The sequence below is a fragment of the Vulpes lagopus genome, chromosome 6 (genome assembly GCF_018345385.1).
Source record: "Vulpes lagopus strain Blue_001 chromosome 6, ASM1834538v1, whole genome shotgun sequence".
In the NCBI taxonomy this organism is placed as follows: domain Eukaryota; kingdom Metazoa; phylum Chordata; class Mammalia; order Carnivora; family Canidae; genus Vulpes; species Vulpes lagopus.
Window position 1 is genome coordinate 100,325,273 of NC_054829.1, and position 24,003 is coordinate 100,349,275.

Consider the following 24,003-nt stretch of genomic DNA (forward strand, 5'->3'; position numbering starts at 1 on the left):
TGTAGAAAACCTGAAAGACCATCAAGAAATTGTTAGGGACTGATACACAAATTCAGCAAAGTTGCAGGATACAAAATCAAAGTACAGAAATCTGTTGCATTTCTATACACCAATAATGAAGCAGCAGAAAGAGAAATCAAGTAATCAATCCCATTTATAATTGCACCAAAAACCATAAGATACTTAGGAATAAGCCTAACCAAGGAGGCAAAAGATCTGTACTCTGAAAATTATAGAACACTAATGAAAAAATTGAAGATTTCTTGGAAAAACATTCCAAGCTCTTGGATTGGAAGAACAAATATTATAAAATGTATATGCCACCCAAAGCAATCTACACATTTAATGCAATCCTTATGAAAATTACCACGAGCATTTTTCACAGAGCTAGAACAAAAAATCCTACAATTTGTATGGAACCACAAAAGTCCCTGAATAGCCAAACAATTTTGAAAAAGGAAAGCAAAGCTGGAGGCATCAGAATTCTGGACTTCAAGTTATATACAAAGCTGTAATCATCAAGACAGTACTATACTGGCATAAAAACAGATACATAGATCAATGGAGCAGAATAGAGAACCCAGAAATGAACCCTCAAACTCTATGATCAACTAATCTTTGAAAAAGTAGTAAAGAATATCCATTGGAAAAAAGACAGTCTCTTCAATACATGGTGTTGGGGAAACTGGACCACTTTCTTACACCATACACAAGAATAAATTCAAAATGGATGAAAGACCTAAATGTGAGACAGGAAACCATCAAAATCATAGAGAGGGACATAGGCAATAACCACCTTGGCATTGGCCATGGCGACGTTTTACTAGATATGTCTCCTGAAGCAAGGGAAACAAAAGCAAAAATAAACTATTAGGAGTTCATCAAGATAAAAAACTTCTGCACAGTGAAGGAAATAATCAACAAAACTAAAAGGCAACCTTTGGAATGGGAGACAATATTAGTAAATGATATATCTGATAAAGAGTTAGTATCCAAAATTTATAAGGAACTTATAAAACTCAACACCCAAAAACCAAATAATCCAGTTAAGAAATGGGCAAAATACATGAATAGACACTTTTTAAAAGAAGACATGCAGATATCTAACGGACACATGAAGAGATGCTCAAAATCACTCATCATCGGGGAAATAAAACTCAAAACTACAATGAGATAACATCTCACACCTGTCAGAATGGCTAAAATTAGCAATACATGAAACAGCAGATGTTGGCAAGGATGCAGAGAAAAAAGAACTCTCTTGTGTTGTTGGTGGGAATGTAAACTGGTGCAGCCACTCTGAAAAACAGTATGGAGGTTCTTCAGTAAGTTAAAAATAGAGCTAACCTAGGATCCAACAATTGCACTACTATGTATTTACCCAAAGGATATAAAAATACTGATTTTAAGGGATAAATGCACTGCAATGTTTATAGCAACATTATCAACAATAGCCAAATTATGGACATAGTCCAAATATCTATCAACTGATTGAGGGATAAGGAAGATGTAATAGAAATATCACTCAGCATGAAAAAAAGAATGAAATTTTGCCATCTGCAATGACATGGATGGCACTAGAGACTATAATGCTAAAATAATTAAGTCAGCAAAAGAAAGAAAAATACCATATGATTTCACTCACATGTGGAATTTAAGAAATGAAACAGATGAGCATGCGTTAAAAAAAAAAGAGAAAGGCAAATCATAATACAGACTCTTAATTATAGAAAAAAATTGAGGGTTGCTGCAAGAGAGGTAGGCTAATGGGTGATAGGTATAAAGGAGGGCACTTGTCATGAGTACTGGGTATTTTTTTTTAAGATTTTATTTATTTATTCATGAGAGGCAGAGACATAGGCAGAGGGAGAGGCAGGCTCCCTCTGGGGAGCCCGATGCAGTTACTTGATCCCAGTACCCTGGCATCAGGACCTGAGCCAAAGACAGATGCTCAACCACTGAGTCCTGAGTACTGGGTATTATAGGTAAGTGAGGAATCACTAAATTCTACTCCTGAAACTAATATTACACTGTATGTTAACTGGCATTTACATAAAAACTTGACATAAAAAATCAATCCAACAAACAAAAAAACCCCAAAAAACAACAAGAAAGAAATATAATGTATAGGTAAGTAGAATCTGTTTTCGTCCATAGCCAACAGAATTTAGAATACTTTAATTTCAAATAACCTGTTAGTATATTATACTGAAAATAAATTGCTCAACACATAAGCCACTTTCTCCCACTGTTGTAAGAAAAAATGTACTAACTAGTTATGTGGTTTCTTGTTATTGTAGTGTAGGGTAGCAGAACATACCATCCAAGATATGTCACTTTGGCATAAGGATTATTTCGAGCAGAAGACAACTGAGAAGCAGCAGAATCAAGAAAAGGCATCTATCTCCCTATATTTGCCTAAAAGGACATAAATATTTAAAGTGTTTTTCTCTCCTCCACCAGGAAGGACAGAAGTTAACCACTGAGACAATTTTGGATCCTTACCAGCCCAGAGACAGGACCAGAGTAATGTGCATAACAAATTTTGTTAAAAGCAGCCCTAGCTACCATTAGTTTCCCAATTTGCCTTTCCACAATTTGCTACCTTCGAAAGCTCAAAGTTCTTTTCCTTTGTCTTGGTCTTCTCTACAAAATTATTGTTCTTTGCTAAGATGCTACATGAATGCAGGCATGCACACATGCACACACCCAAAGTCTAACCACCCCTTTGAGTTAGTCATCACTGAGTATGCCCCTCTGTAAGTAGGGTGCACAGGATGACAAACTGCTTTTCTCTTGTTAATTTGTTTTTTGTCAGTCTGATTTACAGGGCCCCAGCTAATGGACTTAAGGTGGGTAGGGGGGCAACAGTTATTCCTTCCTGAGAGTTTCACTCATTTCTCTTATTTAAAAAAATAATTACCTCTGTAGTCATTTTATTAAGCTGGGCAGCTCTATGTTAGGTAATGGTGTGACTGTCAGAATCATCTAGCTGTGATAATAGCATATGTCTCAAGCTATTACAGTAAATAATTTACTATAAATGTGTAGAAAGTAGTTAATTAGTTTCAGTCTCTGGTATGTAAGGTTGCTTAAGAAAGAAAAAAAGACTTCTTGGACCCACCTCTAAAAATTCTGATTCAGTAAGCCTGGCAGGGCTTGGGATCCACAGTATAAAGAGGCTCGGCGGGTAGTTCTCATCCATAATGTCTACGGACCACATTTAGTGGAGCAGCACAGAGGGAACATAGCATTGTTGACTTGGAAAGTTCTTTATCTATAACCCATACTCTCCCCAGATTATGAAAACCCCTGTAAACCCACCCCACCCCGCCTCTCCCCCTCCTTTTCCCCCTCCCCTATGATTCTAAAGCAAGCTCTTGCTCTAATGCCTAGTTTCCATTCCCAAGGTTCTGATTTAATTGGTTTAAGGTAGTGCCCACAGATGAGTATTTTTAAAAGCATCCCAAGTAATTCTAGTATGCAGCTGAGGCTGAGAACCATTGTTTTAAAGATGTAAAGAAACAAAGTTGAACTCAGACCTGCCAGTAGAAAAGTGGTTGCTGGGGGGGGCGAGGGTAGGGGAAACAGGGAGAGGCTGGTAAAGGGTACAAACTTTCAAGTATAAAATGAAGGAGGTCTGAGGATCTAATGTTTAACATGGTAACTGTAACAACACTATATTGGATATCTGAAATTTGCTAAGAAAGCAGAACTTAAATGTTCTCAACAACAATAGGTAAATAGGTGAGGTGATGGAAGTGCTAATTTATTCGACAGAGGATCCTTTCACAATGTATGTATAACAAATCACCATGTCATATGCCTTAAATGTCTTACAATTTTATTTGTCAGTTATACCTCAATAAAGCTGGGGAGGAGAAGACAAAAAGGTAAACAAAGATGTATACCAGGAAGGCAGTGAGAACACAAGTTTGGATAGGTACAGTAGAATTAAAAGAAAGATGAGAGTGTAGATTTGACCTATTAGATAATAAGGAAATCTCATTGGTTCTTGTACCAAAAGGTAACACTATGAAAACAATGTTTTGCTAAGATTAATTTAATTACTGGATGTAAGGCAAATTTAGGGCAATGAAAGGGGTGAGGTTCTAAGTAATCAGCATAAATGTAAAATGGTAAGATAACTGTGGGGGTAGAGAGACTAAGAACACATAACTTTCCAAGAAAGTGTGTTCCCACAATAATTGGAAGCTAAATGTAGGCTACAATTACATTTTGTCAGTAATATGGAATTGCAAATCTTATCTCCCAATCTTGGACATGGATTAAAAATAAACTCCTGTTCCAAAGGAGAATAAAAGTATTAATAATAGTGTGGGACAAAAAATGCTTTACACCTTTCTTTTACTACTACTTAGCATAAAAGACATCCATATCACTTAGTAAGTATTAATAAGATAACCATCATTGCTGTATCGCCTGTAACGTGTTAAAGAGAAGAGAGCAGAAACTCTTCCTGTTTTGGAAGAATGCTATTCCTTCCACTTGGATGGCTCTCTAGTCATTTGTGCTTTTTGAAAAACCTACTAAGTGTGAAGTCTGCAAAATTTAACTTTCCCAGGAGGCTCCATGCAAAAACTATTCGAATCCTTCCTTAAACTTTGCTACTCTGGATCCCTAACTAATGCACTGACCAGAACACTGGAACAGCCCATGTCCAGAGGATGAAGGTAATAAAATAGGAAGCTACAGGTCCCTCCTTAGGTATAGAACTAGCTCTCAGAGTTGCTTTCCCTATTTTAGTCTGCCTTATTCAATTATCAAGCAAATATCCCTAGCTTGTAACATCATGATTAATGTCTTTAGATCACAAGAAAACAGCTCCTTGTTTACCTGTGGAAAAGGCCATGCCCAAGCATGTGTTGAAGCCAGTGATAGCCAGAATATCATCGAAACTGCCAGCAGCCATGAGCAAGGTCGGGATGCCTTTTTCAACCCCATAGCCTCCTTCCTGCAAAAGGAGCATGGAAGGTACCACGACAGCTGGAGATACAGCACCTAAAACAAAACTAAGTAGGCAGCACTTTAAAATGTGATAGCAGCTTACTCATTATTATTGTTGTTGAAATTATAGTAAAGCTATTGTTTTAGAGGTTATACTTTAGATTATAGTAAAAGCTATTGTTTGAAATTATAGTAAAGCTATTGTTTTAGAGATTATACTTTAGATTATTGTTGTTGAAATTATAGATAAAGCTATTGATTTAGAGGTTATATTTTATTTTATTTTTTTATTTTTTTTATTTTTTTTTTTAATTTTTTATTTATTTATGATAGTCACAGATTGAGAGAGAGAGGCAGAGACACAGGCAGAGGGAGAAGCAGGCTCCATGCACCGGGAGCCCGATGTGGGATTCGATCCCGGGTCTCCAGGATCGCGCCCTGGGCCAAAGGCAGGCGCCAAACCGCTGCGCCACCCAGGGATCCCTAGAGGTTATATTTTAGATAACTGCCATCTTTCAAATGGCAGTAAATCACTAAATCAGAAATACACACACACACACACACACACACACACACACACACACACAAGTTCTACACTGATGTCAAAATGTGGCCAGACAACCTATACTGGAGTTACTTGGGTTGCCCAAAAATATCTAATTATGGGTGGTACAGAAGACCTAATGGGGTTCAGTTCCAGGAATCTGCCTTTAAAAAAAACAAACAAAACTAAAGCATTCATGGTATGAGGGTTGAAAAACACAGCCACATGCTTTTTAAATTGGAACCAATCTGGGACACCCGGGTGGCTCAGTGGTTTAACGTCTGCCTTTGGTCCAGGGTGTGATCCTGGGCTCCGGGATTGAGTCCCACATTGGGCTCCTTGCAGGGAGCCTGCTTCTCCCTCAGCCTCTCTCTCTCTCTCTCTCTCTCTCTCTCTCTGTCTCTCATGAATAAATAAATAAAATTTTAAATAAATAAATAGGAACCGACTGATGTTAGACATTCTTTTGGGACTTGGTATATAAAATAGAAAACAGACTAGGAGAAGGCCATAGTAGCAGTGACGGTGATAGAACCCAGTAGGAGCAGTAACAGCAGAAAATGTTATACGGTGCTTACTGTGTGCCAAAGTCTATTTTAAAAGATTTACATATATTAGCTAATTTAATCCTCACAATAATCCTAGAAAGTAGCTATAATTGCTATCTTCATTCTGTAAATCAGGAGATTGGGATGAAGAGAGATTCATTAACTTGCCAAAGGTCACATACTGGAAAGTCACAGGGTTGGGATTTGAATCCAGGCAGTCCAGCTCCACAGTCTCAACCATGAGGAGTAAGAATTTCTTTTTTCTTCCCTAAATATTAATACTAAATTCTTACTAACTACTTTTATATTTATTTACTTCTCATGGCTATTAACCCATTAGAAGAACTGGCAGTGGAAGGAAGAGACAGTGGAAGCACTTAATTATAACTGGTGACAGAAAAAGGAGAAAAACAGTATTAGATGTGGACTACTGTTGATGTATTTATCATCCTTTCTACAGACTTTGAGGTGAGATATGACATTTCTCTCACTGGCATGGAATCAGGTGTAGGTAAAAGACCATTACTTCTTCAATACTTTAAATCACAATTGCTGTAAAAGTTAGACATATACTATATTTTGAAGTTACAATATTTAGATTATGCTGAAATATCTATGTTGTATTTTCCGATGTCCTAAGAAATGCTGTTATGCATTCTCTTGTATGGAATCAGAGAAAGCCCTAACATCCCTGCACTATTTTCATATGACAAAGAAAAATCATTACCCCAGTATAAATCCCCATTGCCACGGTAAACCCATTAGGAAGTGGGCAAGGAGAGCAGATGTGCAGGCCTCCACAAGACAAGGACACATGGATAATCTTATACAAACACCCTTCAACTTCTTCAGGGCCTGAAATATACAAATAGAGATACTAAAATAATCCTATAAAGACAGAAAGAGATTATGACATTAAATACTTTTTGTTCAAAACAAACAAACAAACAAACAAACAAACTTTTCTTCAGTATGCAGACCATGCCTGGGTTATCATGAATTTTCCAGGTAATGAGTTTTATTTAACAAACATTTCAGTGTTCTAAGTGTTTTGAAGATAGCTTATTTAGTCCTCATAGCAACCGTATGATATAGTTAGGGATTATAATGGGGATTATTTTTAGATGTCCTTATCTAAAAAGGTACAAGGTAAAGTCACTTGCCTAAGATCATGAAATTGATAAGTTATGCAACTAGGTTTGAACTCAGGGAGGATGTTCCAGAGTCTGTGCTCATTAATCCCCAAACTAGCTGATTTAACTTTCTAACTCTTAGTGTTAGCTTTTTTTTTTCTTTTTAATAATTTGTGGCCTCATAATGAAGCGAGGGTGAAAATATTCATCCTTAAGAACATTCATTCCGTAATTCAAGAACATATATTAGTAATAGCATAAAATAAGTATACTTGAGACTCACCCTATGTACCAAGCAGTTTCTTGAGCTGGTATAGTTAGCTCTAAACACTTGCATAAGGCTTTGCACATCAAAAATGAGATATCTTCTCTCTTGACCATTAATTTTAAGAATGATCTACATCTCTGTCAGAGAAAAGGGGAGCCTTTATTCTTAGTGCTGTCCCCAAACAGGAATTCCACATTACTCCAAGAAAGAATATAGCAACATCTTCTGGGAATAGTCAGTCCTGCATGAAATAAACTCCAATCTCTTCTTGAGATGTCATGCAAAGTATTTAAAGCTCAGTGACTACCACTAGTGACTACCACTAGCTGCAGACTACCACTACAATTCCTAGTCAATAATTAGAAATTTACACTGCAAACCTTTGAATCAAGCCCAAGGCCAGCGCGGACCAATATGACAGACAGGGCTATGCTTCTCAAAGCGGAAGACCACTTGTACTTGATCTGTACGTTATCACTGATGATAGGGATATTTCTGATAAGAAACCCAGCAAGCAGCATGCCTAAAATGGAAAAGTCAAATAACTCTTTAGTTAGTAGTTAAATATAGAAAATATTTTTGGCATTTTATTTATTTAGTTATCTTTTGAGTTCATGTCTCTTTAATATTGTTTTTTAGTTTTTATTTAAATTCCAGCTAGTTAACATACAGTATAATATTAGTTTCAGGTTTACAATATAGTGATTCAACACATCCATATAACACCTGCTCATCAGGACAGGTGCCCTTCTTAATACTCATTACCTACCTAATCCATTACCCCACTCAACTCCCCACTGGTAACCATCAGTTTGTTCTCTATAATTATGAGTCTGTTTTCTGATTTGCCTCTCTTTTTCCTCCTCCATGTTCATCTGTTTTGTTTCTTAAATTCCTCATGTGAGCGAAATCATATGGTATTTGTCTTTCTCTGACTGACTTATTTCACTTAGCATAATACTCTCTAGCTCTCTTTATATCCTTGCAAATAGTAAGATTTCATTCTTTTTCAAGAATGAGTAGTAGTCCATTGCATATGAATATACCACATCTTCCTTATCCATTCATTGGTCGATGGACACTTGGGGCTGTTTCTATAATTTGGCTATTATAGATAATGCTGTTATAAATGTTCGGGTTATAAATGTCCCTTTGAATTAGTATTTTTGTATCTTTTGGGTAAATACCAGTAGTGCAATTGCTTAGTTGTAGGGTAGCTCTATTTTTAGCTTTTTGAGGAACCTCCATACTGTTTTCCAGAGTGGCTGCACCAGTTTGGATTCCCACCAACAGCGTAAGAGTGCTCCCCTTTTACCAAAACCTTGGCAATACCGGTTGTTTCCTGTGTTGTTGATTTTACCATTCTGACAGGTATTTTTCTGCACTTGAGATGTGAAAGAGACTACCCTGTAATCCCAGAAAACACTTCTTTTATCCTTAGTCCCTAGATGAAATAATATTAAACTTTTAATAAAAAAATTAAAATAATATATTAGAAGAACTAAGACAAGGTCTTAATATGCAGATTTAAATGGTTAGAATTAGAGGTCCCTAGATGGCTCAGAAGGTTGAGTATCTGACTCTCTTGGTTTTGGCTCAGGTCGTGATTTCATGGATCATGGGATAGAGCCCCGAGTCTGACTCCATACTCAGTGGGGAGTTGGATTGAAGATTCTCTCCCTTTGCACCGGCCCCGTCTCTCTAAGATGAATAAATAAATCTTTAAAAAATGATTGCAATCATTAATCATTCCTAAATAATTGAACTTGAAAGGATGCAGTATTTGGACAGAAATGTGGTCAAATTCTCAACACAAAATGTTTTACTATAACGCCCAATTCAGTCACTCTTTTGTGTGCAAATAGCAAACAGTTCCTGAAAATATTTGCTATGTCAGATGACCTGAATTACCAACAAATATCTGTATGGGCTCTATTTTACCTTCAAGCCAGATAATTTAATAAAAATATATATAACTTGCTTTGCAAAGGCTTATTGGTGGCCAGCCCGGGTGGCTCAGTGGTTTGGCGCCGCCTGCAGCCCAGGGTGTGATCCTGGATACCTGGGATTGAGTCCCATGTCGGGCTCGCTGCATGGAGCCTGCTTCACCCTCTGCCTGTGTCTGTGCCTCTCTCTCTCTCTGTGTCTCTCATGAATAAATAAATAAAATCTTAAAAAAGATACAACTTACTTTAAAAAAAAAACAAAGGCTTTTTGGTGAGTTATGGTATGATGAAATAGACATTGCTATCATGTCAGCTGCTGACTCTTCTTTTGTTCAGCCATACAACATTTACCAAATGCCTTCAGTATTTTAGACATCATGGTAGGTATTAGAAATATAATGACAAACAAAAAGCTTGGTACTTTCACCTCAACAAGCTTTCAGTCTCTAGGGGAGCAAGTTAAACTGACAGCTTCAATTTTATGGAAACATAGGAAAGTATTACATGAGCTCAGGCAGGAGGGGTGAGTCAGAGGAATTCAAAGAAGGAAGAAGGGGCTAGGAAGTTGAGAAGTTTCTGGATGGGCTAGAAGTTTCTTCCAAGGTGTGAAGATCAAGTGTGACACATCTGGGAAGTATATGTAATTGAAGTAGCTGAGGAGTTTGTGAGGCCCCTTCAACAGGAAAGTCTCCTCCATCAGACATCATGAGGCTTTCAGACTCTGTTCTTCCCCAGAAGGATCCTCTTTTCAGCATGTCCTTAGAAGTACTACACATTAAATGATTAAACTAATTTACTAATATAACATTCTGTATGTAAGCTGTAAGAATAGAGGCTAATTACAAGCATAGTTTTTGTGACTTGCTCCAGACACTGTTAGGCCAGGAAGCATCACTGCCAGGCATCTCTCATTGCTGCCATTTAATCTAGAAAGTTTCTTAAGTTCTGGATTCTCCAGTTACAGTCTTTCCAGAATTGCTGGAAGTATGAACTAATTTACAACAGTTGTTTTTAAAAGAATAATATGGATAACCCATGCTGATGGTAAATTAAAACATTATCAATAAGCATAAAGTGACAAGCACATTGCCCTAACCCAAGTACAAATTTTCAACCTTCATTTACCAAAGGTATTCACTCTTAAGGGTTTTCTGTGCCTTTCCAGAAAGTTTCTATACCTATTTAAGCATGCTTCTGTATGTGTGCCATGTGCCTCATTTTCTAATAGTATCAGGGTGCCTTGTTGGCTCAGTTGGTTGAGCATTTGACTATTGGTTTTGGCTCGGGTTGTGATGTCAGGGTCTTGGCATCATACCCTACACAAGGCTCCATGCTCAGCATGGAGTCTGCTTGAGATTCTCTCCTCTTTCTGCTCCCCACCTCTTCTTGTGCACAATCTCTCTCTCTCTAAAACATAAATAAATCTTTAAAAAAATAGTTGTAATAGTATCTCATTGTTTGGAAGTACTCTAATTTTTGGATCAATTAATGGACTTTATGGAACTTTTCAGATTTTTCATTACAAATAGTGCTGAAATGAGCACAGTTCAAAGGAAATAATAACCTAATAACTCAAAAATATGTTAAGAGTTTCTGGAGGTTTCTGGTGGGGGGCAAGAAGAAGCATTTTTTATTTCCCAAATGAATGTGAAAACAACTTCTCTGGGATACTGTTTCCTTTGCTGATGGTCTGCTTTGACATGGCCACCTGATATTGATTTGGCAGATGACCCCTTCACCCCTTTGTCAATGATGTGAGTGACTTACAGTATATTAAGCCCTCTTCTGTATCATTAACTGATTTCTGTTTTATAGTTATTTCTACCATGGTTGGTGTTAAGCTACCAATATGAAGTCAATGAATGTGCAGTTGGGAAGAGCTAGCCAGTGGCACACCATTATATATTAATTATATGATTTTAAGAGCACTGATAAAGGGAAAATGCAGTAAAATAATTAGGAAGTGATCAGTTTTGAGAATCTATTGGTCTTGTTTTTATGCAAATTACTTAGTTGTAAACATATATAATTTATTTTTAAAAATTACTGTTTAACAACTGGCTCATCAAACTCAAAATTTAACAACTGGCTTTTGGCTTCAGCACAACAAATACAGAAATATTTTATATTTATTTCCCAAAGTGTTCCAAACTATAATTTTTAAAATATGATTTACCCTTGAAGAAAACAGAAAGTGTTTAGCACTTACCTAGAAGATGAGGCAGAGGAGGCAATGTAGGTAATTTAATCAACCCCAAAAGTTTACCTCCAATGATGGCACAATAGAATAGGATTATAATTCCAAATAGGTTTCCTCCAGGAAGACATTCGCTACCAGTAATTGACCAAACTACAGCCCAGAGAAGAACAACCATGGTAACTGAAATAAACCAAGAAAACTAGTTTCTACCAGTAACTTGTCATATGTAGGTTTTAATATAATGTAAAAATTTAAAAAAATTGAATATATACACACAAACATTTATAACCATGTGTAATTTTAAAGAACATCAGTAATATGAACAACTGGGTAATTACCAACTATCTTAAAAAACAGGATATTACCAGTGCCTTTGGATCCCTTATGGCCCCTCCTAATCGCTTCCCCCATCTCCTGCCACAAGGAACTACTACCTTGAATTCCCCTATTTTTCTTTATAATTTTACCATAAATATTCATTATTTAATAAAAAGGGAAACAATGGTTATCTTTCTCTCTTCATACGAATAGGAGAATACTTGAACAATCCCATTCCAGGATTTTAGTTCTGTCTTTAATTAAATGCTCTTATTGTTTCTTTTCTATGGTCAATGTTTGTTTAGAATCACCCACATACCTATTTTCTACTTTGATCATTATTCCTTATGTAACTCAGGCCTTTTATCTGGGACAATTATTTTGTTGCCTGAAGTATTTCCTTTAATAGAGGCATTTCTATTAGAATGTGAAATAGGTTTGCTTGTTTGAAAACCTTATGTTGTACTAAATTATACACTGAAAATACAGACTTATGGGAAAGCACTTGGGCAGACTACTCAAACTTATAACCAACTGTCATCAACTGTACTGACAAAAACAGTAAGAATCCTAATAAAAGTACCAGCATACTTAAATCTCCATTGATATTTGCATCTCATGGTCTCTTTTTTGTGGACTTAAACCCTGGAACCACACTTACTACTTCAAGATGTAGAATCCTGAAAGCATTTGCTTTAAATAGAAAGCAGTTTTATCCGAATCTGACCCAGATTATAGCCTTCTCCATCAATCAAATATTTGTTGTTATTGTTGATGTTTTAACTGAGGGAAAAGTGTTGGCAGCTACTTTATCTGTACTGTCAGCTTCTACATCCACATGTGGTTTCATTAGATAGTTCAATAGTGTAGAAAGTTGAAAAGTCTTTGAGGCCCCTAAACCAGCAATTAACTGCCTGAAAGAGTTCAGCTTTTTAGAAAGTCCTAATTTTAGGAAGGCTTTATCTTTAATTGTAAGAAACCATATACCTGATCTTTTTTTGTTTTTCAATGCATTTTGCATTCACTCGCTGTTGCTTGATGATGTAAAACATTAATGTGGCAGGAAAAATTAGGTACAAATGCAAACTTTCATATTACGCTGACACAATTCCTTATTTACCATCTTATATGAACTAATTCATGGTGTGGAAGCACTGTAGCAAGGCACACTATATTTCTCATGAAGATCTGTTGGTAGTAAATTCTTAGTTTTATTTATCTTTAATAAAGGTAATTATTCTCATTCTTAAAAGATTGTTTTTCAGGGTATACAGTTCTAGGCTGAGTCACTTTCTCCCAGTTCCTTGAAATATTATTCCTTGGTTTTCTGGCTTTCATTATTGTTTTTAAGTCTCTTTTTGAGAATTCTTTTTCTTTGGCTGTTTTGAAGATCTTCACTTTTTCTTCAGGTTTCTGCAATTTCAGTGGGAAATGTTCAGTACTTATGTTTAATTTCAGTATGATCTTTAGTTTGCTTAGGATTTGTTTTCCATCAATTCTGGAACATTCTGTCTTTATTTCTTCAAATATTTCCTCTTCCCCATTCTTCTTCCTATTCTCCTTTGTTGGAACTATGATTAAATAATTAAAGTCATAGTCCCTTCTCCATTTGCCTAACCTCAGTTTTCATAATGTCCATTTTTCTTCTGTGTGCATGGCCTTGTAATCTCTTCAGATCTTTGCTAGATTATCAAACTTCTTTTCACTTAATCGCTACCTAATCTACTGAGTTTTAAATTTCAATTACTGTACTATGTCCTTCATTTCTAGAACTTCAATTTGGTGCTTATCAAAATCTGTTCATTTTTGTAAATAGTTATTTGTTTTATACCTATATTTCCTACCTCCTCTTTAACTTCTTTATAGATATTAAAAATATTTTGTATTTTATTTTCTAATAATACAAATTTTTGAAATCTGCTTCCTTATACATGTTGTGATTTTGTTATTTGTCTTTTGTGGTTTTTTTGGCAACAGTGAGCTCTTCCGTGAAACTTCATCTTTGGGAATTGTTGGAGTTGAATGTGAGGTTTTCCAGATAGGATCTGAATTTGTTCCTATCATGTGCTTAGAATCTGAACAATCAAGGATGACTTTTAGATATATTTTCAGCTTGAGTTTTTTTCTGTGACTTTGGAACACAAATCAGTATGAAGTCACACATTTTTAGTAAAGACTCATTCCTCCAACCAACACTACAAATAGGATGAGACAAATAGGTTTAGTTGCAGGCCCCTCTGCAGGGCAGGTTTGCCTCAAATTCACCATCACTTTGGGTTCCAGCTTCCCAATGTGGGTGAGGGAGATTGATGTCTCCTATGAAACTTCTCCCAACCTGGGCAGACTCAAGCATAGCCTCTGATACGTTCATGGTTCTCAAAAAGAAACTCAAGTTCACTGGTATTTTACAAAAGCCTCCAGAGTAGAAGCCAGTTTGAGTGCTTATTTAACCCTTCTAGTCATACTGTTTTTGGTGTCTGACAACTTCCTGTTTTCTACAGATAAAAGATACATTTAAGAAGACTTAAAATATTGTTTTCAGATGTTTTCACTTACATAAATGAGAGGACGGTTGAGTCTCACCTACCATATTGCTGGAGATCAAATCCGATGTCCCATTTTTTAACCTTCACGAAATTATTATAGTTTTGTAGGCTATGATGCCATTACAGTGAAATGACTAAGAAGCTTTTGTATTTTTCAGTTGGGAATAGGAGCTGAAATTTCTATGTAGTACGGGAGGTGTAATAGGAAAGTAGGAACTGCTGGCTACTAAATTTTATTTAGTCACAGCATAAAAACAGTTTTGTACTAAATTCGGAAAAATAGAATAAAGTTTTCCACTTCAAGACCACTTTTCTGAGACACCTGGGTGGCTCAGCAGTTGAGCATCTGCCTTTGGCTCAGGTCATGATCCCAGAGTCCTGGGATAGAGTCCCACATCAGGCTCCCTGCAGGGAGCTGCTTCTTCCTCTGCTGTGTCTCTGCTTCTCTCTCTGTGTCTCTCATGAATAAATAAAAGATTTTAAAAAGGCCACTTTTCTTTGAAACTTCTAATGTTCCTTTCCTTTCTCATATTCAAAATGCAGTTCTAAGTACATAGTAAATGTACATTTACAAGGTTGCTCTAAATAACATTTAATTCAGTTAGTAATTCAGTTAGTAATTTTTCTCATTTATGATTTTGGAAAATAATATTTTCACATGTAAGATCTACTTCTTAAGAAAAAATAGTTAAGTATACTGAAGGAACACAGGAAGGAGTACAGGAAAACAAGTGAAGAGGTGTTTATATATCATGATTTCCCATTTCTCAGGCAGCTTTATGGATGATGATCATAGAATTAGAAAAAATGAATCTCCAATCACATCATTCATTTATACCCTTTCCTTAATGCAATCCCTATCTGTTTTACTGTAAATATTTTAACTAGAAATCTGCCACGATTTGAATGATGAAAGTTTAAAAAAATAATAAAAAGGACAGAAAAGGTATTAAATTATCTGTTGCCTTATCAACTGGTGTATATTTTGGAACCTGGTTTTTTCTACATGTTTTAAGAAAAGTTTGAGTTTTTTTTTTCTCATCCTAGTTTAGAGACTTACCTAATTTCGTTAAAAACATATAGAGCCTAAAGTATAATATATTATACTTAGCTTCCATCCCAGTTTAGAATGGTAAAAATGTCTTTCAGAGCTTACAAATAAAGTATAACAATAAAGAAGTGAGTCTGATTTTTAGTAAACAAAACTTTTAAATCTAATGTGTTATATTCTTCAACATATTTATTTTGAGAATCCATATATATGTACCCCAGTAGTGGTACTATTTTACATATTCTCCAAAGTACAAAATATATATACCCTCACACACACACACACACATTTCCTTTTTGAACAAAAAACAGCATTACTGAATCAGAACATGCATCTATTCATCAAATTTATATCATTATAATGTTTGGCTGCCTCCCAAAACCAAATCCATTCCTCAAAGACAATATTTGAAGTAGTGCTCAGATTACATTCCCAAAGAAAAATCCCCCCAGTATTTTACATAATAGTAGTTGTACTGGAATAAGTTGAATTGGAAACCAAGATTCTTACTTATAAAACGATGGATTCATTTGGAAGTATAAATTGAGCTGTGTTTGTTCAAACATTAGTTGCATTATTCAATAATAATTAAAACCAACATTTATGTAGTGGTTTTCTGTTTACAAGTGATTTCTCAGTAATTTTTCTCATTGGAGCCCAAATGTAATCTTGTGAAATTACTCAGATACAAAAAAGTAAAATGTCGTTGATCTCTGCTCTTTTTCCTCTTCCTGCCAGCTGGAATGGGTGGCAACTGCACTGTGGGAAGCCTCGTGTTGAAGATGACGAAACATGTCAGCATGGGCCCTTCAATGACTGTGGACCAGACCTATCTACCACAATGAATTGTTCACCCAGGAGTTTTTGTGTGTGAGAGAAGTCAACTTCTTTTTGTTCTTTAAACCATATCATTTTGGAATCTCTCATTATTACAGTTTCATCTTTTACCCTCTTTCTGAATTAATTTTTACCATTTACGTACCATTTGTTATTCCTCTATCCAGTAAACCATGTGGAGGGCAAGCAAATATTTGTCTTAGTCTTTGCAAATTATTTGATTCAGTTGGTCTTTCTTGTAGCCTTTTTTCACTGCTATTCAGTAGGTTACTTCCTTCTGTTGGTTCTTTTGCATCTATTCCCCTGGAGTTCATAACTGTTTCCTCCTGTGTGAAAGCAATTTAAGAATCCTTAAAACTATATGTTTGCTGTACATTTTTATAGTTACCGAGCCACCACATCACAGACCAAATTTCCATCGCTAGAATCAAGGCTAACACCCTATAGTGCTATATTAGTAGCTAATCAGTAAATGGTTGGAACAAGAACTATGTTAGGAGTATTTACCATTGAGTCACTATTGATAACATTATAAATGCTTGAATCACATACTGTTCCATTTTGTTTTGTAGTACTGGCTTTAAAAATCACTCTATTTAAGGTATTAATCAAAGTAATAGTTGGTAAATATGTCAAAGTAGTCCAGAGAAAGGTAACTTTTTGTGGTGAAAACAAATTCAAATTCATTAATCTATTTGAATTTAAGCAATAAAAAAAGAGGGAAGAACACAGAATTCTAGGGGTCAGGCTGGGAACACAAAGCATTTCACAGGCTCTCTATTTTTCTAGCCTCATGTGGGGCCAACTGCTAATGATAATTAGGAAAACTGGTAGAAGTACCTACTGTACGATTTTGGAGATTAAGAATGGGAGAATTGTTAACTGAGTGATAGAGAATGAAGAGAACACAATCTTATCATAGATTTGGAAATACATAGTCCTTTTTTTAAGGAAATGGTTGGAATATTCTACATTTGATCATAGGTTACCTGTGTTTCTTGATATGTAGAGGCTGTGTGATCCATTCCTATAGATGGTTCCAAATCTTCATGTTCAATTGCTTTATCTTCATCCCCCATGATTTATAATTAAAAATAAGATGACACAGAGAAAAGGAATAGGATCTGTTTTGAAGGAGAAATAGTATAGATATGGAACAACAACTTGAGATTTACATGAATGAATTAAGCAGCAATTTGAGCAATTTAAATGAATGAATTGCACTTATTTTTTCCCTTAGAACTCTAAATATCTAAAACACTTTAAATTAGTCTATTCTTAGCTTTAAATTGCTAATATTTTCTTTGATTACAATATAGTATACTAATTCTTTTTTTTAAAGATTTGTTTATTCATGATAGACATAGAGAGAGACTGAGGCAGAGGCACAGGCAGAGGGAGAAGCAGGCTCCATGTCAGAAGCCTAAAGCGGGACTCGATCCCGGGACTCCAGGATCACACTCTGGGCCAAAGGCAGGCGCCAAACCGCTGAGCCACCCAGGGATCCCCCTAGTATACTAATTCTTTTTTTTTTTTTTTTTTTTTTTAGTATACTAATTCTTATTTACCTTTACCTCTCTTGAAAAAACTTTGTTTATATTTTTATATGATTTCTTTCCCACCCTGTTTTCTGGGTTATATTTCTAATATTACAAGCAATATTACTGTTAAATTGTTTTCTCTAATAGGTCAACTTGATGAAACAGGAAAGTTGTAGGCAATTTTTCAATGCTGAAATGAGTGACCAAAGAGAAATCGGTGGATTCCATTATTTTCAAAGAAACTAGAATCACTAATTCCTTTCTGGTTCATATTTCTCTTTTTTTAAAGATTTTATTTATTTATGTATGAGAAACATAAAGAGAGAGAGAGGCAGAGACACAGGCAGAGGGAGAAGCAGGCTCCATCCAGGGAGCCAGACGTGGGACTTGATCCTGGGTCTCCAGGATCCTACCCCGGGCTGGGGGCAGCACTAAACTGCTGAGCCACCGGGGCTGCCCTCTGGTTCATATTTCTAAATTAAAGTTAAAATAATACAACACTGATTGAATAGCCACAATGTCTTCGACACCTAGTCTCTTGGGAGTCATTGTGAGTAATTAGACGATTGCCAAAACATTTTTTTTTCCCCTGCAGGCTGACAATATGCCAGAAAAAATAAACTTACATAAAGTAACAAAAAAATCTGTAGGACAGACCTATAGGTTGACTCCATAAACAACTAAATTAATCTCTTCTCCCTTGGATTCCCATGCTATTGGCTGAAAAGCCAAAAACTCCAATTCCTATTCATTTTTGAAGCTATAGATGACCATATATAACAGTTCTATGTAATGAGATATACAATATAGATATAAAAGCCCACCCCTGAGGTGGCTTTTATTCCCAGACAATAAGCCAAGGCTTTTTGAGGATCATACTCTTGGGCAGTATTACTAGAATCACCTCCTTTATCAAATTTCAAAAATCAGTCAATTCTGCCATTTAATGAAGAATATTTTTGAACAGCCAACAAGTATAAATGATTATTTCTAATAGACATAAGCTATTGGCTAAAATGAAGTCTTGAGAACTTATTATTCTAGTCTCTTTTAATGAAAAAAATCAAAACCTGACATTTTGCATAGCATGCTATTTACGGGAATTTACATAGGTTTTCACATTCCAAAAAAATTCCCTATTCTCCTAAAATCTCCATCATGGATGCAAAGTACTTATTTGAGATCAGAGAGGTATTGCAGAGAGAAAAGGTAAAATAAAATACTAGTATTTTAATAAAGCCAGGAAAACAACTTACAACTGGACAGTTGTTTATTCTCTGCTATGTTTCCATGTCTAAAAGAACACTTATACCATCTGTCTCACTCTAGAAACCCGCTTAAATTTAGGAAAATGACAAAAATGTAACCTTTATCGTAAAGCACCCATGTTAATGGCACTTGCTGTTCACAGTCATTGAATCTTAAAATTACAATAGCGTATCCCCTACCAAGAAGGCAGTTTTGGCAAAGAAATCAGAAAATTCACAAAAATGACCATTTATGGAGTCTAGGAGATGTCATGAAATCCATTAAAAGGTAGAAAGTTTAGGGACACCTGGGTGGCTCAGTGATTGAGCAATCTGCCTTTGGTTTAGGGCATGATCCTGATTTCTTGGATTGAATCCCGAATCGGGCTCCCTGCAGGGAGCCTGCTTCTCCCTCTGTCTATGTCTCTCTCTCTCTCTCTGTCTCTGGATCTCTCATGAATAAATAAATAAAATCTTTTAAAAAAAATAGAAAGTTTATACTCCTTGCTTATAGAGAAGCTCTCAACTCAGCGCCCATTAACTCTTACTTTGAAACAATTCAAATGACTTTGCTCATCTGGTTTCTAAACTCTCAGAAGATAAGATGTTATAAGTTAAAATGTAGGAAGAGACTGTTAAAAAGGCAAACTGAGAGCAGCATAAGTGATAGGTGACAGGAAGGAGATGGAAAGACAGAAATTTAAGGCTATACAATGTGGGGATTAATATCTTTCCTATATCTCCAGTTTTGGCCTGCCAAGCATCTTTCTCCCTGACTTTTGGTAACAGCATATTAATTTTCTTTTATGTAATCCACATCTCCTCTATTCTCCACCCATGCGGTTCATGTGATACTCATGTCCTCCTCACCTTCCCAATCCCTGTACTCTATCAATGCTCTGGAGATGAGGATAGGCCTGGCCAATGAGGACCTTCTTTCCCAGTCACACTGATTGTTTCGGGCATGAGCATGTGATCCATTGGTGGCCAGTGAGAGTCAGCTTTAAGGTATTTACTGGAATCCTGGAGAAAGCTTTCTTTCTGTTGGGGTTGCTAAGCCCACACTCACTATTGACAATTCTTTTGACATACAGAAAAGCCTTCCAAAGAATGAAGTGACCACAGAGCAAAGCAGATCCTTAATATGGAAGGAGAAAAAGGGAAAGCCCCATATTAATAACCACATTGTTGATATACCTTGAAGCAGTTCCTTTTCAGTTATAGGTAAGCCAATAAATTCCTTAAGTTTGAGTTAGATTTCTGTCACTTGCCACCAAATGAATCCTCAATAAGAACCTTTACACCTGAATTGGCTGAAGGATCCCCTTTATAATAACAGATGTTTAGGAAGGTGATTTTACATCTTCAAGAAAATGGAAAGAAAAAAAATTATGTGCTAATATTTTCTGTTTTAAGAGTCATTAAAATATATTGTATGGTTTAGAAATGTAAAGAGAATGTTAAAAAATGTGGTATTCAATAAAATAGGTGTTAGTTATCTAGAAAGTTAATTTAAATGAAATGCTTCATTTTCAACAATGCTATTTAAATGAGACAATTATTTTTTCATTGTGTTCATGAAAGTCTTTTCAAATCTTTCATTCCACTAAAGCTTCAAGGAAGCTGTTAAACTGAGATACTTGGGTGTCTTGAATGGAAAAATTAAAAAGTGGGGAAATATGGAGAAACTAGATGGTTTCCTAGTAATTAAGAATCATAGTTTAATGGAATAATAAAAGTTGGAAAGGCCTTTAGAAATTACCTGGTTCAATCTCTTTAATAGTCACATGAGAAAACTAAAGCCTAGAGAAGTGAAATAACTATTTTCAATCAACATAGCCAGTATCAGCCAAGTCTCATAGTAAAACTGTGTAAAAACTTGTGAAATGATAGAATTCTTTAATCTATATCTTTGAGTCACATGAGAAAACTAAAGCCTAGAGAAGTGAAATAACTATTTTCAATCAACATAGCCAGTATCAGCCAAGTCTCATAGTAAAACTGTGTAAAAACTTGTGAAATGATAGAATTCTTTAATCTATATCTTTGATTTCATGTCATTTCTACCAAATCACTGCATTATATTTTTTTGCTGTAATATTTTGTTTAAAATCTCATATATAGTTATAATTAATTGTAAGTTTGAAAACACGTTCTATTAGAAGTTTGGAAACACATCCTATAAGAAAATATTTTTGTTTTCTATCTTGTATTATCTTCAGCTTTATTCTTTCCCATTATTATGACTGTTACAGAGTTTATTATAATAAAAAAATGTTACTAATCTATTTAGGTTGCACAACATTGGTGACAAAATAAATGAAACTAGAACTTTTAATCTGTTCCCACAACAAATATTATTTACATATTCTGAATTATTAATTGGCTGACAACTTGCCATTTAAATATGCCTTAAGAGTCTAAGGATTAAAAAAAAAAGAGTCTAAGGATTAAGGAGCTCTTTTTAAAAAGAAATTCAGTTAAACTAAGATGCTTTGAGAGATTTCTGTATATACAAAATGATACCGAGGCAGCTGCTCTTTCTGCCCTTGGGTTCTGTCCCTGTGCTTTAACAAAATCTTAAAAAAAAAAAAAAAAAAAGGACACCAAAAAGTAGGAAGGCAAAACACATCTTAGATAAATACTAAAAGGGCCTATAAACAGAAGCAACAGTTTTTTCTGCTCTTCAACCAAGATGTTGCATTATTCAGACCAAAACACAACAGTAAGGCATATTAGAAAACATTTATTCATGTCAAATGGTGGAACTTTATAGGTTCCAAATTTAGTAAATCATGTTAATTTAATGAAAGTTATATGACTCAAATATAGAATTCAACAGAAGAATGTGTTTGACCTAAGCCAAAGAATGTGGCTGTTATGATTGCCACTTGCTAGGAGGTTAGCAGGTCAAGGGTTTTCTAAAAACTTATGCAAAGGTTGTTGGCCACTCATGTCTCTCTTTAGCATTCCCAGTATTTCTCATAGAACTGATCCACATGCTTAGAAACCATATTGGCTTAGTTTGAACTTCATGTTGCAATACTAGGGACATATGCCACCAAAATCATAGCGCTATGGACTTGAAAAGAGCAGTCTCCTATATCTTTCCTCCAAACTTGAGAGAAAATTGTACATCAAGAATAACAGATCAAGAATATGAGCAATTATGTATATGCATATGTATGTAAATGCATAGAAAAAGTCTGATAATAGTAGTTGCCTTTGGGGAAGGAAATGGAATTAGAGTGATTGGAATTTCATTTTTATTCTCTATATTTTTACATTTTTACAATAAGGATTTTTATAATAAGATATTCTTATGCAATTCAAAATTCATTTTTAAAAAGTTATATAATCCTTAAAGCTTTAGAGAAAAGAAAATGATACAGCTTTCCTCAATAATTATATTTTTCAGAGATAAAATCTGGTAATTTCATTTTAGATAACTTAATCCCACATACAATTTAAGGTCTTTTTGTTTGTTTTTGTGGTTTTCAAAGAAGATGGGGGAACTGCCTAACATCTTCTACAGCAGTTTTCAAATATTTTTTAAGCCCAAGGAAATCTTTTATCAAATAAACCCTATCCTGAAATCCAACACATGAGACAAATAAAGATGGAGCTGAGGAGCCCTGTCCACTGACCCCTATTCCTCCTGGCAAGTGAAGCAAAGCACATTTTGAAAATCACTTCTGTAAATAAGATTTCATATACAGAAAGATGTCTGCAAAATCAGCCTTCTCTTTTTCAGAGTACTTTATTAATCTCAATGTTTAAAAGTGTTTTCTGTAATATTCCAGAGGAAATAAAAGAACTCTCAATTTGTGAATGTCCATGGGCTCTTGGTCAAGTAAAATATGCTTACTACTATCAGGTAAATTACACTAATAGATCTTTACACAGATAAAGCCTGGTAATTCTTGTTTTTTTTTTCTGTGTGTGTCTGAGCTAGGAACAGACCAATACTTCATGGGGTAATCTTACTGAGAATTTATATATATGGCCGGAGTACTATATGTGCTATATTCATACATTTGAAAGAACATTTCCACGATTGTTCATTAAGTGCTCTGTAATGAAAAACTCCTACCTTCGATGTTTATCCACTCATGTGTTGAAAGTGGAGGTTCTCAGTCTGATACAGTATGTTTATGTAGAACATACAGAAACCTTTCAGTTTTTGGATTCTCTGTTAATCAACTCTGATCTAATATTCTTTCCTTCAAAAGGATACCTACCTAGCAGTGAGGTCAAGTGAAGGGAGGGACTTAAAATTTCCTTGAATTAATTATTAAAATGTCTAAGATGTTTCCCTGAACAACATGACCTTATCTGAAAGTGTTAGGTGTGCTGACCACACGAAACCAAGGAAAACAACTGCTATTCTATTTGGCTAACTGATACAGTGATTTGGCTGAATCACTGTGAAGTAAAACACTACATAATGAGATATGAATACAAGGAAATTACCCTTCGGTAAGAAGGGGCCCAATACTTGCTTTCTCCTTTCTAATTTCTCTCCCTATCAAGGACAAATGCATTTAATTGAAAGTTTAAAATATTACCTCTAGGCCTAGTAAAATCAGAATTTCCAGAGATTTAATCTCCCCAAGTGCTGCAACACAACCTATTACCTACTAAGAGCTATTGCTCAGGTATGCCAGTGTGTACCTTCTCCACCCCTACAGATAAATCATGCTTGGTCTGAATCAGTCTCTATAACACCATTCCTTTATGCCAGCTGTTGGTTTAAGACTGAGCATGATTCATATCTTGCCAATGAAATCTGTGGGAAGGGCTGTTGGGCACCACCGGGTATGATTCTCCTTCCTCCAAAGAGAGGAAAGAACACT

The 24,003-nt window shown here is 35.4% G+C and overlaps 1 protein-coding gene across 1 annotated transcript in view; it reads right to left on the reverse strand.

Annotated features, from left to right (window-relative positions):
- SLC9B2 (solute carrier family 9 member B2) overlaps positions 1-24,003 on the reverse strand; it is a 58,660-nt gene that overhangs the window by 29,668 nt on the left and 4,989 nt on the right. Inside the window, exons 3-8 of the mRNA XM_041757653.1 lie at positions 17,349-17,483; positions 16,505-16,685; positions 11,617-11,787; positions 7,842-7,984; positions 6,788-6,915; positions 4,858-5,033 (exon numbers count right to left, since the gene is read on the reverse strand). Of these exons, the coding sequence (XP_041613587.1) occupies positions 4,858-5,033; positions 6,788-6,915; positions 7,842-7,984; positions 11,617-11,787; positions 16,505-16,685; positions 17,349-17,438 (889 nt within the window). The 5' untranslated portion in view covers positions 17,439-17,483. The remainder of the gene's footprint in view (positions 1-4,857; positions 5,034-6,787; positions 6,916-7,841; positions 7,985-11,616; positions 11,788-16,504; positions 16,686-17,348; positions 17,484-24,003) is intronic.